This window comes from Brassica oleracea, chromosome C6, assembly GCF_000695525.1.
Source record: "Brassica oleracea var. oleracea cultivar TO1000 chromosome C6, BOL, whole genome shotgun sequence".
NCBI lineage: Eukaryota > Viridiplantae > Streptophyta > Magnoliopsida > Brassicales > Brassicaceae > Brassica > Brassica oleracea.
Window position 1 is genome coordinate 29,692,942 of NC_027753.1, and position 16,563 is coordinate 29,709,504.

At 35.0% G+C, this 16,563-nt stretch overlaps 1 protein-coding gene across 1 annotated transcript; it reads right to left on the reverse strand.

The window, feature by feature from the left end:
* Window positions 1-13,951: 13,951 nt before the first annotated feature.
* LOC106296813 (transcription factor TCP15-like) lies at window positions 13,952-15,444 on the reverse strand. Its single transcript, XM_013733042.1, has one exon. The coding sequence runs from the start codon at window positions 15,176-15,178 to the stop codon at window positions 14,243-14,245; it is 936 nt and encodes a 311-aa protein (XP_013588496.1). The 5' UTR covers window positions 15,179-15,444; the 3' UTR covers window positions 13,952-14,242.
* Window positions 15,445-16,563: the final 1,119 nt, after the last annotated feature.

Consider the following 16,563-nt stretch of genomic DNA (forward strand, 5'->3'; position numbering starts at 1 on the left):
AAAAGATTGTGTTTTTTATATCTTTTTACAATGAAATTCATTTTAACTTTTATCTTTTTCTCAATATTTAAGTGTTATATTATATTCGTAGATCACACCCAAAATTACATATATAAGATCTCGATACAAAAATAAAAAGCAAAGAATTTAATATAAGTAATTGCTTGAGTTTTATTATTATTATTGTTTAATTTAGTTCTACTGATCAAGTGATTTAAGATTCATTTGTCTTTTTTTTCCTTTAAGTTTAGTAATTTCATTTTGGTAGTTATTTTTTCATTTAAAAAAAATTGTTAGTGTTTTATTATATTTAATCTAGTCGTATTTTAAAGTCTCTCATCTTGATTCAAACTATTTTATTTTTTTTATGTTCTTTGACAATATCAGTTCATATGTAAATCATGAATTTTTATATATTAAAACGACCATTTGGCATGTGCTGAGAGACTAATACTAACTCATGATTTCTCAAAGAATACACGAAAAGTGAAACCAAACTCTCGTGTTTTAGACTCCTCACGCAAACTATCTCACCGACAAATTTAGTGAAAGCTACTTCATCTTTCACTCTTCAAAAAAAAAAAAAAACAACATGACATATGAAAAAAAAGAAAGATTAAGGTGATTATTGTTTTCCAAGTTTTTAGATTCTAGTTTTTGGTATTTGGATTTTGGTTTTTGGTTTTAAAATTTTAGTTTTTGACTTTTGGTTTTTGATTTTGGAGTAGATTTTGGTTTTTTGAAAAACATGAATGGTTGTTTTAGATTTTGGTTTTTAGTTTTTAGTTTTGGTTTTTATTTTTAAATTAATAAAATTAAAATATTATGAATAGTAAAATATTTATTCTGAAAATAATAAAATATAAAACACTGTCATTAAAATACACATAAATTTATTTACAAAACTTATTTAAAAATATAAATACAAAATAAAACTATCGTAATTAAGCATTTTAAAAATATTAATATCATACATTTGATATTTTTTTCTAAAATAAGTTTTACACATATATTTCTATGGTTGTTTTTGTTTAAATAATTTCTATAGCAATTAATTAAAATAGTGACTTTTAAAATAAACTTTCCTTTTGAAATATTTTTGAACTTCTTTTAGTTTGCAAGTAAGAGAACATCTTCTAATTTACAAGTATGATCAAATATTTTTTGAGTGTTGAGAAAAAAATCTCGAAAGTTGTATGTATAATCACTTACCCATTTTATATTAATAAAGTACAAAAATGTATTGATGATGTGATTGTGAAAAATGGATGAGAGTGGGAATGAGGCATAAGAATGGGGCAAATATAGAAAGAAAGACCAGTTACAAAAAAAAAATGAAAAGAAAGTCCATGAAAAATAAAATGATAAATAAAAATGCATAATAAAAAAAAATCTTCGTATGAAACTGACAAAAAACTAAAAAAACACAAATTTTGGTTTTCGTGTAGAATTAGGTAGTTATTTGAAAAACTAGTTTCCCTAGTTTTTAGGGAATCATTTTTAGCAAAATCTTGATTGGCAAATAAAGTGATTTTTCAGAAACAAAAACAATTTTAAAAACTACAAACAATCAACCTCTAAATACGCTTCAATTCAAGTAAGAAAAAGCTTATTATCGAAAGGGTCATTTACGCACGACTAAACTGAGCTAGAATGGGTCTTTTCACTACATCGTGGTGAAAGCCCTAGTTCTTTGCCAAAAGAAGCTTCCTCCAGTTTCAAATTTCGAAAACCATACGCCCTCCACACGGATTCTAACAGATCTGAAGCTGCCTGAAGTAATCCCAAGTGCTAGAAGCGTACCAATAGAGTATTCCTTGCAGTTGATACATCAGCAACGCACGTCCTCTAAGATTCTCTTGTACTCAACAGAACACTTCTCGGAGTCGACTAATCCTACTCCTCCAGAAACTTGAGATCTGAAAACTGAAGACCTTCTGACAGAGACTCAAGCTTAAGACTCAAGAGACTAAGCACCAAAGGTGGAGCTGTTAACCATGGCTCGCCGATACTCTGAAGCAGAAAAAGGAAAAGGTCAACTTACGGAAACACCAAATCAAACCATCAAGAGGATAAAAGCTCCATACTTAGACACAACTCACCTCATAAAGGAGAATGCTCTAACCCTCATTGGACGCCTGACAAACCCACATGAGCAACGAATATGGGCGCTACTACCGGCCCTTCCCCGAAAATGGAACCTATAAGGTAGAGCGGTGGGCTCAGATCTTGGGAACAACTGTTTCCAGTATAGATTTGAGAGAGCAGACGCCTTACAGAGGGTATTGGACAACATACCATACCACTTCTCCTACTGGATGGTTATCTTGCAGAAGTGGGAACCCGTCATCTCATCTTCATTTCCCTCTCAGATCCCATTCTGGATCCGGATCCAAGGCCTCCCTCTCCATTACTGGCATGATGATATGGTGTGTAACGTAGGAAAGGAGCTGGGCACACTGGAGAACCACGTCCTCACCAAAACCTCAGCGAAGGTCCGAGTGCTAATAAACGGGTTGAAACCTCTCATCAAAGAATCTATCATAGAGTTAGACTCTGGTGAAGAAACCCTCATCACATTGGAATACGAACGTCTAGAAAACCACTGCAGCTCCTGTGGATCTTTATTCCATCTGAAAAAATAACTGCCCAGAGTTAGTAGAGGAGCAGAACTCATCACAGAGGAGTCCTAGAGAGCAGACAACAGTAATGAAACCCTTGACTTCACCTATCAAACGATCCAGCTACTCCATGAGAGCTCCTGATAACTCAAATGCTAGGAAAGAGAAAGAAATCTTCCAAGAGCGAGTGGATAGACACGGCAATAGCTTCGGAGTAAGAGTGACCACAAAGCAAACGCGCAATCCACCACCTGAAAGATACTGGGAGAAACCAAAGACTACGTCGAACCAAGTATGGACCAGAAAACCAGAAGCTGCAAGAGAGCCGGAATATACCTCACCTCCTTTCACCATAAACAGAAATAAACCTCCCATGGCTGGCTCCCAAAAAAGAGCCATCTTCACACAACGAGAACACACGCAATGGAGACCAAAGGAACTGGAGGGTAAGGCTTTGGCTGAAAAAGCAATAGTCCCTCATGTACAGGAAAACCAAACACCTGGAGAAAAAGCAAATGCTGATGGGAACCCTGTCAGAATCTCTACACATGAGGAGGTAATGGAACAACTACATGAGGTAACAAGACAGTACCTTAGTTGCCCTGATCCAGTTGAAGCAGCAGTGAGACGACAAAGGGTGCTTCATGGGGATGCACATGGCCAAATGGAGGAGACAGCTGCGGCAATAATAGCAGCAGAGTTGAAACGTGCTGCTTTATCAGCCCTCGAAGCGGCCTCAAACTGTAACCCGGTTACTCCCCCTCCACTTCAAAACTACGTACCTCAAGTCATCTGCCTCCCTGAGAACGCTGAATAACTTAATCCTCAAGAGAACGATGAAAATGGAACATTGGAGCCTATGGGAAGCGACACAAACCTACGGGCCCTACCATCTCAAAGGAAAGGACGAGGCAGACCTGCAAGACTAAATCAATTGTAGTTACTCCTGATATTTTGAGAGGAACGAGCTCAAAGAAAAGAAACATCTCTCAGATACAAAACTCAGCAGGGAGATCGAGAATATCCCCGACTAGGAAGAAGATTCAGAAGAGATCAACAGAAGGAGGTGCACAAAGCAAGACTGGAGCATCAACTTCAGGGGCAGCAAATCTGAATAGTGCAGCGAACCCTGCTATACAACTCATCCCGGCTGTCGCCAAGAAGAAACCAGATTTTCGGTTTCCTCCACCCCAGGGTCCTTAGTGGTACTTAGCTGGAACTGTTGTGGGTTGGGGAACCCCACAACAGTCCAGCGCTTGAAGGAGATCAATCGGCGAAACTCTCCTGATATCTTCTTCCTTTGCGAAACGAGAAATAACTCTGCTATGATCACTAAGACCTTGGATTGGCTCAACCTTGATAACACTCATGCTGTTCCCCCGAAAGCATCAGGAGGAGGTGGTCTATTCCTGATATGGAACAACAACATCAAACTCACCATCAGAAATTCAACCCACAACTATATTGACACTATGGTAGAATACAAAGGCCTATGCTTTCAAGCTACCTTTGTGTATGGTGAACCTGATCACGCTAAAAGAAATGCTGTCTGGAATGAATTAACGGCATTGCGACCACAAGATGGAGAGCCATGGTTCCTAACAGGGGATTTCAATGAGTTGATTGATAATAGTGAAAAGAGTGGAGGAAAAGTAAGGGTAGAAGGTACCTTCTGCGCTTTTAGAACCTTCCTCTCAACAAATGATATCTTCGATATCAAACACTATGGCAACTTCCTCTCCTGGAGAGGAAAGCGTAACTCCCAAGTAGTGCAGTGTAGACTCGATAGAGCACTCAGCAACAGTGAGTGGACATACTTGTATCCCTCATGTAGAAGCCAGTATCTGAGATACGAAGGGTCAGATCACAGACCCATCGTCACTTTCCTCGACACTACAAAGCAAAAAGTCACAAGAATTTTCCGTTATGACAGGAGATTGAAAGATAACCAGGAGATCAAGGAGATTATTAAACATACCTGGGAGCGACATCCTCATCTCAAAGTGGAAATCAAACTTTCTCTCTGTCGCAAAGCCATCTGCAAATGGAGAAAGCTCTTTCATGAGAAAAGCAAGAAGAAGCTAGAAGATCTGAGAGAGAAATTGGATACAGCAATGTCAAGCCAAAACCTAAATGAAAGTATCATACAACAAATCAACAAGGAACTACTAATCTCCTATAAAAAAGAAGAAGAGTTTTGGAAGCAAAGGAGTAGACAACTCTGGCTAACATTGGGTGATGCTAATACAAGCTACTTTCATGTGGCTACAAAAGGCAGAAAGGCCAGAAATAGACTAACAGTACTAGAGGATGATCGAGGAATACCTTGGTTTGAGCAAGATCAAATCTCGAATGTCATCTGCAACTTCTACAAGGATCTGTTTACTTCATCAAACCAAGATGGATCGCAAACGGTCCATAAAGAATTGACCCCCTGCATCACAGATCAAGTGAATGAGAGGCTTATCCGAGACCCTACTCCTGAAGAAGTTCGAGAAGCTACCTTTGCCATACACCCAGACAAGGCCCCAGGCCCCGATGGCTTCTCTGCAAGCTTCTTCCAAGCTAACTGGGAGGTTGTGGGGCCAGCAGTCACCCAGGAGATCCAAATGTTCTTCAGATCAGGCTCCCTCAGTCCCTCGCAGAATGAAATACACGTTAGATTGATTCCAAAAACCACAGGAGCAAAAAGAGTAGCAGACTATCGCCCTATTGCCCTATGCAATGTCTACTTCAAGATAATATCAAAGATGCTATCTCTGAGACTTAAACCAGTTCTCAACCTGATCATATCATATAATCAGTCAGCTTTCATCCCAGGCAGAGCCATTTCAGACAACGTGCTTATAACCCATGAAGTTCTACAATATCTCAAAACCTCTAAAATGCAAAAAAGATGTACAATGGCTATTAAAACCGACATGTCAAAGGCGTATGACAGGGTCGAAAGGAACTTCATAAAACAAGTGTTCGAAAGACAGGGATTTCACGACAAATGGACAAACCTGATAATGCAATGTCTAACTACAGTCTCCTACTCGTATCTAATCAATGAGACAGCACAAGGATATGTGAAACCAGAGAGAGGTATCAGACAGGGTGACCCCATATCTCCATATCTATTTATTCTATGCGGGGAGGTCCTATATGGTTTATGTACAAAGGCAGGCAGAGAGGGTACCTTGCAGGGCATCAGAGTCGCAAGAGGAAGTCCTACAATTAACCATCTGCTCTTTGCAGACGACACGATGTTTTTCTGATATGCTACTAGAGAAAGCTTCACCAAACTAAACGACATTCTCCTGGAATATGAGAAGGCATCGGGTCAAAAGATTAATAATGAGAAATCATCTATTACTTTCTCGTCAAAAACCCCCACAGAAACAAAAACGCTTGCTAAAGAATGCCTGAACATAGCAAGAGAAGGAGGATCCGGAAAATACCTTGGTCTCCCCGAGCATTTTGGTAGACAGAAGAGGGACTTGTTCACGTCTGTTGTTGATAAAATTCGGCAACGAGCAGCCAGTCGATCCACAAGATTCCTCTCCAAAGCAGGCAAGCTAACCATGCTAAAGTCTGTTCTCACCGCCATACCAACTTATCCTATGTCGTGTTTTGAACTACCTGCGAGTTTATGCAAAAGAATCCAATCAGTTTTAACTCGTTATTGGTGGGATGACTAGGATGAAAAAAAAAAGAAGATGAGTTGGGTATCATGGGATAAACTAACTAAACCGAAGACAGATGGGGGCCTAGGATTTCGGGATATACAGATTTTCAATCAAGCTCTCCTAGCAAAGCAAGCCTGGAGAATCCTAACAGTACCAGACTGCCTCCTAGCAAGAGTACTTAAAGGAAAATACTGTCATCAAACATCATTCCTTGAAGCATCAAACCCGTCTGTCTGTTCTCACGGGTGGAAGAGTATCTTACATGGTAGGGACCTATTGATAGGAAACTTGGGAAAAGCTATAGGAAACGGATGTACTACAAGGATATGGAAAGACTCCTGGATCTCCCTAGATCAACAGTTCAAACCTTATGGCCCTATACCCGAAGCGGGACTAGACTTAACTGTCTCAGATCTTCTAACTACTGATATGAATTGGAACAAAAGCAGGATTGAAGAGCTCTTACCTAATCTCTCGACACAAATCCAATGCTTACGTCCAGGCCATCCAGAAACGGAAGATATCTTCATTTGGCAGCCGCTTCCATCGGGTGTATACTCAGCAAGATCGGGCTACTGCGCTGCAGTATCACAAAAACAGACATCATGCTCAACACAAACCTTTGACTGGATACGAGATGTGTGGAAACAAGAATGCTCACCACAAATGAAAGTCTTTCTATGGTCGATCATCCAGAAAGCACTTCCACTAGGCGAAAATCTACAGAGCAAAGGAGTAAGGTCAGAGGCAGTGTGCATCAAATGTAAGGAACAAGAAACGGCGATTCATACCTTCTTTATATGCCCATTCGCACGTGAAGTCTGGGATAAAGTCCCTTTGAAAAATGTAGTTCACATAGCTACAGGAGATAACATTAAAGAGGTAATAGCCGCATTCAGAACCGCTTGCTGCCTCCCACCGACAGGTATATCCAGAACGATTCTTCCCTGGATTGTTTGGTCACTATGGACAGCAAGGAATCTACATATCTTCTAGAACAGAGTCTTATCAGTAGAGGAAGTGGCAACGAAAGGTCTAAGCCTAGCTAGAGAGTGGATCAACGCACAAGGAACGGTACAACGAGTCAGAGAAGAAATACCTAGATCAATCAAGAGTAAAACTCCTCAGGCGAATCCACTCCTTGTCAGCACATGCAGATCTGACGCTGCTTGGGATAAATCATCAAAAAGGGCGGGACTTGCTTGGAGCATAACAGGAGGAACACTGAGAATCGACAGACAGGGAAGCCTCACTGAGAATCATGTCTCTTCTCCGATCGTTGCAGAAGCCCTAGCTCTCCGATCGGGTCTCATCGCCGCGGTAGAACTTGAAATCCCACGGATCAGAATGTTCTATGACAACTCAACGCTCATCCGAACCATCAACTTCGACATGCAGGCCAAGGAAATCTTCGGAATCATCCGTGATATCCATCGAATATCCTCTGCGTTCATCGAAATTTCTTTTCATCATCTATCTCGTGATCTGATCAAAGATGTCGATCAGATTGCCAAAAGGACCCTACGCGGCCCAGTTGTTTAATTTCCCTGGTTGGGCTTGACTTGGGCCTGAGGCCATGTTTCTTTAATTTCCAATTAATCAAAGTTGTGCACAAAAAAAAAAACTGAGCTAGAATGAAACTAAAGCATAAGAGTTGGAATTGGAAGAACTACAATACATAGACCAATATTGAATCAGGAGGGTTTACAATTTCTTTTGGAGAGTTTGGGAACAAATGTATAAATAGGAATGATGATAGGAAACAGAGGTGGAGAAGGTGACAATGAGGTCATCACCGTAGAAGACCAAGTTCCTAATAAATTGGAGCATCTTCAAGTTTGGCAAATCAATATCAGGACATAGAGTAAGCGTAGAAGAAGAAGGAAACTTACGAGAATTCATAAGCCTTGTTTGTATTCAGGGAAACCAAGCTCCAGTTTAGGGAAAGTATATGCATCTTAAACCTGCGGGATTGGAAGGATTTGTCCAATGGTCACAACAACTTTCTTTGCATATCTGAGACAGATAGAGCAGTGTCAGAAAGTTTAAGACTTTACTCTAAGCCTACGTAGAGGATTTGAAGGCAATCCAACATAAACAGGACAAAGCTTAATCAACAGTTAAACAGATGAAAACAAATTGCAAGCAAAGACTTCTCCAACACTATCTCAGTTGTTCTATCAAAAAGAACATGAAATGAGCATCGATCAGCATATTCACACCAATCCTACAATCAATCTCACATATATCAAAGGAACTGAACACAGACTGAGTATTATAATTTCTAACCACAATCTTGTAAATTCAGTAGTCTCTACCTGGTTTCCGACTTTCCGGCGAGTGACAGACATGACGATGGATTCAATGGTTCCTAAGCACTGGAGACCAATGGCAAGGGATAAAGCCAGGTGGTGGAGAGTAGCAGTTCTTTGAACTATAATAAGAACCTCATATTCATACACTTTTGGGTCTCTGACGTTCCTGGCTCGAGATCACGATTGCCTTCATTCTTTGTCAATGAAAACCAAAGCAAGGGTTTTGAAAGCACTTTAGAAAGTTACATGATTAAAAGAGCTAAAGAAAACATTCTTCATAACTGAAACTCACCAGAAATAAAATTAGATTCACGGTTTTGTTTGCCATCGATTGCTGCGATTATTTGGTTTCTGAGAATGTGGTGAAGGGCGGAGAAGCTAAAAGCAGAAGGATGGATATATAAGGTATAAAGATGAAGGAATAGAAAGAGTTTCACGACGTTTGATTGTTGCAGTAAAGAATGAGGTTTTATGACTGATTATTAATGAGGTTTATGACATTAGAGAAGAGAAACCGAAGGGATGATGACAGTACGGTTGGTTTACTCCAATGAGAATTAGGAAGACGAAGCATGTTTGGTGATTGAGATTTTTTTACTTTACTCTGCAACATCTGTTTTGACGTGGCAAGAGTTGATTATTTAGAACTTTTATTATTGTAAGATTTTATTAGGAAATTAATAGTCTTTTCGTCCACACATGCAAATTTTTTTAAATAATTTTTGTATTAGTTTATTTGATTTTATATGAATTCGATTATGATATTAGAAATTTTAGGCAATTTTTTATTGTCACACCAATACTTTATATAGTATAAAATTTCTTGTTTTATATAGTAATTTAAATGTAGTTTAAAATATTGATTACTGATTATAATTTATTCATTTTAAAAATATTTATATTCGTGTATGAGCACGCAAAAATCACTTAGTTATATATGTAATATTGATTTCATTTAGAAAAATATTAACATTTGAATTATTTAAAGATATTTTAAAATTTAGGCAATTCCTTATAATTATACCAATACTTTATATTGTAGAAAACTTCTTGCATTATATATATATAGATTTTTTTGTTTTGTTAATATTGCTATTTTCTTTTGATTTCCTATTTTATTTTAATAGTTAGCATTTTTAGTAAGTTATGAAATGTTAGTATTTATTTTATTAGTTTAAGTTATATATGTAATATTAATTTCGTTTTTAATATATTTTTGTTTTTTGATTTTTCGGTTTGTTAATTTAACTATTTTAACATTAATTTACCATTTTATTTTAGTATAAAATTTATTTAGATTTATTATACCTATGAAGTCATATTAACATTTAACTTCTTTAATGATATTATAAGTTTATGCAATTTCTTATAATCATACCAATACTTTATATAGTAGAAAACTTCTTGCATTGTAAATGGTTTTAGATTTTTGTGTTTGTTAATATTACTATTTTTTTTTTGATTTTCCATTTTATTTCAATAGTTAGCATTTTTAGTAAGTTATAAAATGGTATATTTTTTTGTTAGTTTAAATTGCATATGTAATATTAATTTCGTTTTAATAAATATTTTTTTTGTTTTTTTGTTTGTTAATCTAACTATTATAACTTTAATTTACCATTTTATTTTGGTATAAAATGTATTTTAAGTTTATTATACCTAAGAAGGCATATTTTTGGGGTTAATATTACTATTTTGCTTTTGATTTTCCATTTTACTTTATAGTTAGCATTTTTAGGTGAGTTTTCAAATGTTAATATTTATACTGTTAGTTTAAGTTATACATGTAATATTAATTACGATTTTTATAAATAATAACATTTGAATTCTTTAATTTAATGATGTTGTAACATTTAGGCAATTTCTTATAATCATACCAATACTTTATGTAGTAGAAAATTTCTTCCATTGTTAATGGTCTTAGATTTTTGTTTGTTTGTTAATATTACTATTTTGCTTTTGATATTCCACTTTATTTTAATTAGTTAGCATTTTTAAGTAAGTTATGGTTAATATTTGTTTTGTTAGTTTAAGTTATATATGTAATATTAGTTTCGCTTTAATTTTTTTTTTTTGGAAATGTAACATTTTAGAAATAATAATTTAAATTAATGATTTGTCAAATTTTGAAAGGTTTTTTTAAATTCGATGTGGACACATACTGGAAAAATTAACATATTTTAAATTAACAAATTAGAATAATAATTTGTCATAATACGATGAGTGGTTTTAAATTTTTTGTGGACGCATTTAATATCTTATAGCCTCAACTTTTATATAGATATATTTATGTTAAATTTCCAAATATTTAGTATATATATGAATAATGATTTATTTATTAGTTTGTCTTATTTGATAAACTAATCAATCGACGCCGACTAAAACCCTTAGTCTTCCAAATTAACAATGCGGATTCGAATCCGGCTACCTGTTGTAAATTCTAAATTGCCTCTTTTTATTTGAGACAAAATTTTCTATTAGAATTGTCTAATATTAATTGTGTGTTGAAATAAATTAACTTCAATACATAATTGCTTATATCTGTTTATTTACCCTCTTTTATATTTTTGTTATCATTATTCTATATATTATAGTAAATGTAAAAGGATTATAGTGAAAACGACACAGATGATCGTATTTCGTGAAGCTTGATTTAAACAAAAACAGAGAAGCAAGTGATGTAATGATGATAATCTAATCTTTCCAGATCAAAAACAAAGACATGAATACACTCTTGACTCTTCTGTACGAGATTAGTTATACACTAGGATTGCGCACTTATATAATAAAAATTAAAATATATAGTATTAACAAATTAAATATGTATATGTGTTTGAATTATTTTAATGTGCAACAGTTATGTTTTCTTTATATAATCATCTATATGTTGGGTTGGAGTGAGCATTTGTAATTGTAATTATGGAGTGAAATATATTTTGAATTTATGATGAGCCTGATCGATTTGGGATTAAAATTTTTATCACCCTGTTTATATCTATAAAAACCGTAATGTGGTCATCAAGTGAATTTTTATTACAAAACAGGTTCTACAACTTTTTTAATACTTTACTTTAACATCACTGAAAATATTTTAATGGTTTTAGAACCAGCAACTTAGTGTTGTTTCCAAAATTGAATTACTTTGACCTTAGTCTTCCACAAGGTTTTGAAAGGTTTCAACTGGACGACTAAATTGATGCAACCCATTTTCTTGCTTTAAGTCGTTAGCTGAAAATATATATTATTTAATTTGAATATTTATTAAATAAAAATTCATATTAATACAATTTTATGATCATTTGTATCTTCTTATAACAAAACAAATTAAGTCATTGATCACAAAATTTTCAAAGTGGGATTTCAAAATTTCTGATAATTTATAGTCATTTTAAAAATTCAAAATGTAACATATACAATTTTTTTTTAATATATGGTTAATGTGATTGTTTAATTTCTTTTAATAATATAAAATTAGACAAAAATGAATAAATATACAAAAATTGTTATCAAATCTTTATTATTCATAATCATTAATGGTCATATATACGTTAATCATATTAGATAATTTCGTAGCTTTTATTTAAGGAAACTGCGAGAATATTCTTTTATACACTATTTATTAATTTGATAGTTAGTTTAATAAGAAATATAATATAAATTAAGCTGGACCAACCTATTTTTCTAAGAATTCTGAATTTCATTTTCATGGTGACAAGTGGCTACAAAACAATGTTGTAATGTTTCTCAATTAATATATAAGAGATTCTATAAGTAGATCCAAAGATGTATATTTTAAACATGCTTTAGAGACATTAAATTTTTTGGATCTATAGGCTAATGCCAGATACTGCTCCTTGTGCCCTTTCCATTTTTTTCTTTTACAATTTTCTTTTCGTTATAAAATAAAACGCCGACATAAAACATTGATCGGTCATGCCTCGTATCTTATTGTTTATCTATAAAGTAATACGCGAACAATAGTATACAAATATCAAAGAAGATTCATGAGATCAGCGGTGCCTAGCCTACATTCTTTTCTATTATTTATTATTACCGTCAAACTCCTGATATATCTGTTATTGAGATCAGCTAGAATTACATTCCTTTAAAAATGCTTAATACTAACGGTTATCAAAAAAGTACTTGACATATGCTTTGATTTTCAGATTAATGCATAGCATATGGATGAGGTTCAGGAATGGCTGGCACCAATCTATAGAAGTTTTAAATATTATTTTTATATTTAGAATTAAAATATTTATAGTATTTATATAAAACAATAATTTGTTTCTGTCACTTGCTAATTTTATATATGAGTATGTGTGGTATTATTTTTAAATTGCCAACATACCATTTCCCATGCTCGTTGATATATCTGAATTATATACACATTTCGTTATACGTTCATTTTCTGTATACCCATGCATGGTAAGACCGTATATACATAGGTAATAATTAAACTAATCTAATGACATAGGCTGACGCAAGATGCAGCTATATGGTTTTACGTATTTTACATATCCGGGTTAATTTGCATCATCAATGTATCCACCACTATAGATAGATAAACATGATCTATGTTTTCATTAACTTGTTAACTAAAAACCTTTAGAATAAACTTTGTTTTAGCAAACATTGCTTTCAATATTAATTTGTTGGATAAAATTTCAGCAGATAACGAAGTATTCTTGGTGCTTTTTTGGGTGCCCGAAAATTCAGAATCGTTGACATATAAATACATTTCCATAAAAGTGAAAATAACCGTTGATATGAATATTGTGAGTCTTCAAATGTTGAACCAGACTTGCGTTCTTCTGGCCATATGGATCTATAAAGAGTTTTTAATTTTTGTCTTCCTGTATCTTACGCTCAAGATTAATTCCTTCTTTAAACTGTTGCAAAATGCTATAAAATGAATAAATAAAACGTATCCTATGCGCTGCTCATAGAACCTACTGGCATTGCCGCATTGATGGCATCATATCTAAATACATCCCCTCGTCAACACACTTGTAACTAATAACCAAAACAATCACATTTTAAAGAGTGGAATTATATGACTTTTCTACTATATATCAACAGTATCTTGGTATAGATACCATCAAAGATCAATAGACCAGTCAATATTGAGCATATCAAGATTTGATCTACCCCGAAAATATATATAGTAGATTAAATAGAGAGAACAAGAATCACTCATTATGCATATGTGCCTCTTTGAGACAATACGTGGTCGAAGGAATCAAACCATGAACAAAGAAAATGGAATATATCTCATAATTTGGCGTGAGAAATTTTTTATTGATTAACAGTACTTATACATATATAAAACAATTCCTCAAAAAACCCTAATCAAGTATTATGTCTCATTAGAAAAACTCTTCACACTCAAGAGTGTAGAGAAAAAATTTCACAAGAAAAATACTAGACCACAAACTCTAGAAAAAAAGCAAAAGCAAAGCCTGGTTGCAAAAACCACATACTAAAATACATAATCACGTTCGTACGTACTATTACATTAATCAAAAGATGACTGAAAGTGAAACCCCTTCAGAATTTAAAAACCAATCAAACAAAAGAAAAAACAAAATAAGAATAAATCTCACAGATATATTGTTTGTGTGTGTTTTATTGTCTAGGAATGATGACTTGTGGTTCCATCTTCCTGATGGCTGTGATGATGATCTCCGTCGCGGTTTTGCTGGTTCGCCGTCTCCTGAACCGGCCGGTAAGCAGCGTTCAACGCCCCTAAAACTCCATAATGGTTATGTTCTCCACCTCCTCCTCCGTAACCAGACGCCAAAGGCTGTCCGGAAAACAAAGCAATGGGAGCTGCAAAATTCATGAGATGTACTCCTGCTCCTCCGCTACCACCACTGTTCGTGTTGTAAGCGTCAGCCGAATGATGAGGATTGATATTAAAAGCCCATAGATTCTGCGTATTATCACCACTGCTCCAAAACGGCGCCGTAGCAGGAGTCTGACTCGTAGGTAAAGATCCAGCCGTTGATTGTACTAAATAGTTACCCATTTGGCTGTGATCTAAGAGCTGCGAAGAAGAAGAAGAATGTGACTCGTTCTTCGGACGCACCTGATGATGATGAGCCATCGTAGGCGAATGGAAGTAATAGCTGCTCGGAGTTGTACGAAGGTGAGCAGCAGAGAGAGAAGATCTTGAGCTACGAAGTGAGATATTAAGAGAAGTGAAGTTAGCCGGTATGGTTCCAGTCCCTGTAGCGGCTATAACCGCCGGTTCAGCTTGCTGTAGAAGCCACTCGATGGTCTCGCCGTCGGATTTATGACCTAGCTCACGTGTGAGCTGAAAGACACGTGCGGCGCACATGGCCGGCATACGGATCCTACGGCCTCGGCCTTCTACTTTGGTGTGTCTGTCCTTTGTTGAGGTTCGCTTAGGAGGTGGTTTCTTGGAGAGAGCGTTAGGGTCGGAGTTAGGTTCGGAAGAAGAAGCTGATGGGATGATGGCTAAGGAAGTGGAAGAGGAGGAAGAAGAATCAAGAAGCTGGAGAGGGAAGTTTGGTCTGTGATGATTCTGGTTATGATCCGGATCCATTGATGATGATCGAAGATGGGTTGTGGTGGGGAGAGTGGGACTACTGTCTCTGTTATATCTTTATGTGAGCCATAGTTTCTCTATCTACCTTCTTTGTTTTTGTTGCTAGAGAGAGAGAGAGAGAGAGAGAGAGAGAGAGAGGTTATGGTCCTTAAGGACATGAAACTCCTTTCAGATGGGAAGCTTAGCTGTGTCTGTGTCTGAGAGAGAGAAGGTTAAAGCAATGAATATGAACATGGACTTTGTTTTCTTCTTTGCTTTATATCTTTGTGTTCTTATATTTGGAGTTTTATTTACATTATAAAATATTCCCTGTGAGAATTTTTCGTTATTTATGGAAATAAAAGATGGGATTCGTATAATAAGGTTTTTATTTTACTGTGATCGAGAAATAAAAGAAATTCGTATTTATTGCATTTGATATATAGATTTCATAATAATAGAACCCTACTTGAACACTCTATTTTTGTTCTTTCCAATAAATAAAAATGCTACGTCAGTTTTTGTCGTTGCTGTTAACTTTCAATCGATCGCAAAATTAATTCCACAGCTAGCGAAATTTTTTGCGATTCAGAACAAAGAACTCAGAAGTTAACATATAGACGATATTTTGTACGTACGTGTCAACAGAAAATAATAAATAGATGGAATTATTATTGACAGTGATTAACCCATGGCTCTATGGTAAATCACGAGATCCACATGATTAAATCCAACTGCTTTTTTTTATGAAACATATAGTTTTTTTTTTATGTATGCGTCTCTTGAGTGACTTTCGAGTTTATTATCTACAAAACCATATAGTTATACTCAAAACTAAAACCAAATATAGAGCTATTAATCTATTATAATATATATAAGCAATTTTGCGTTGCTTCTGCTTTGTTTCCACCATTGGTTTTATCTCACTGGCATACAATTGTCGTTAAAAGATGTAGCAGTATATTAAAAAAATTATTTTAGTGAAATTTTATAAGTAGTGGCGAAGAAGATTCCTTTCTTATGTGATGATTATTCAACATATAGACAGTTCATATGTATACTGGCCTTTTGTTTACATAAAATCTCCATGGGAGTTTAGATTACCCTTTAAATTTCGTTTTTCAAAAAGTGGACAACTAGATTATGTTATGATATTAATTAGTACTGTACAATTTTTTATTTTGTAACTGAGTTAATTAGTTTTTTTCTTTGCTAAAACAGTTAATGAGTTTCATCAGCTAATTAGTTAAATCAAAGAAAATACGTCACTTAGAAATCACAATATTAAGACTAGTCAACATTTATTTCATTGTAACATTTTTAACAACCATTTTTCGACCGCAAACATTCTAGTAAGCTCATGATCAACTCTAAACTATTAAAGTCGGGTTCACGTTGATATT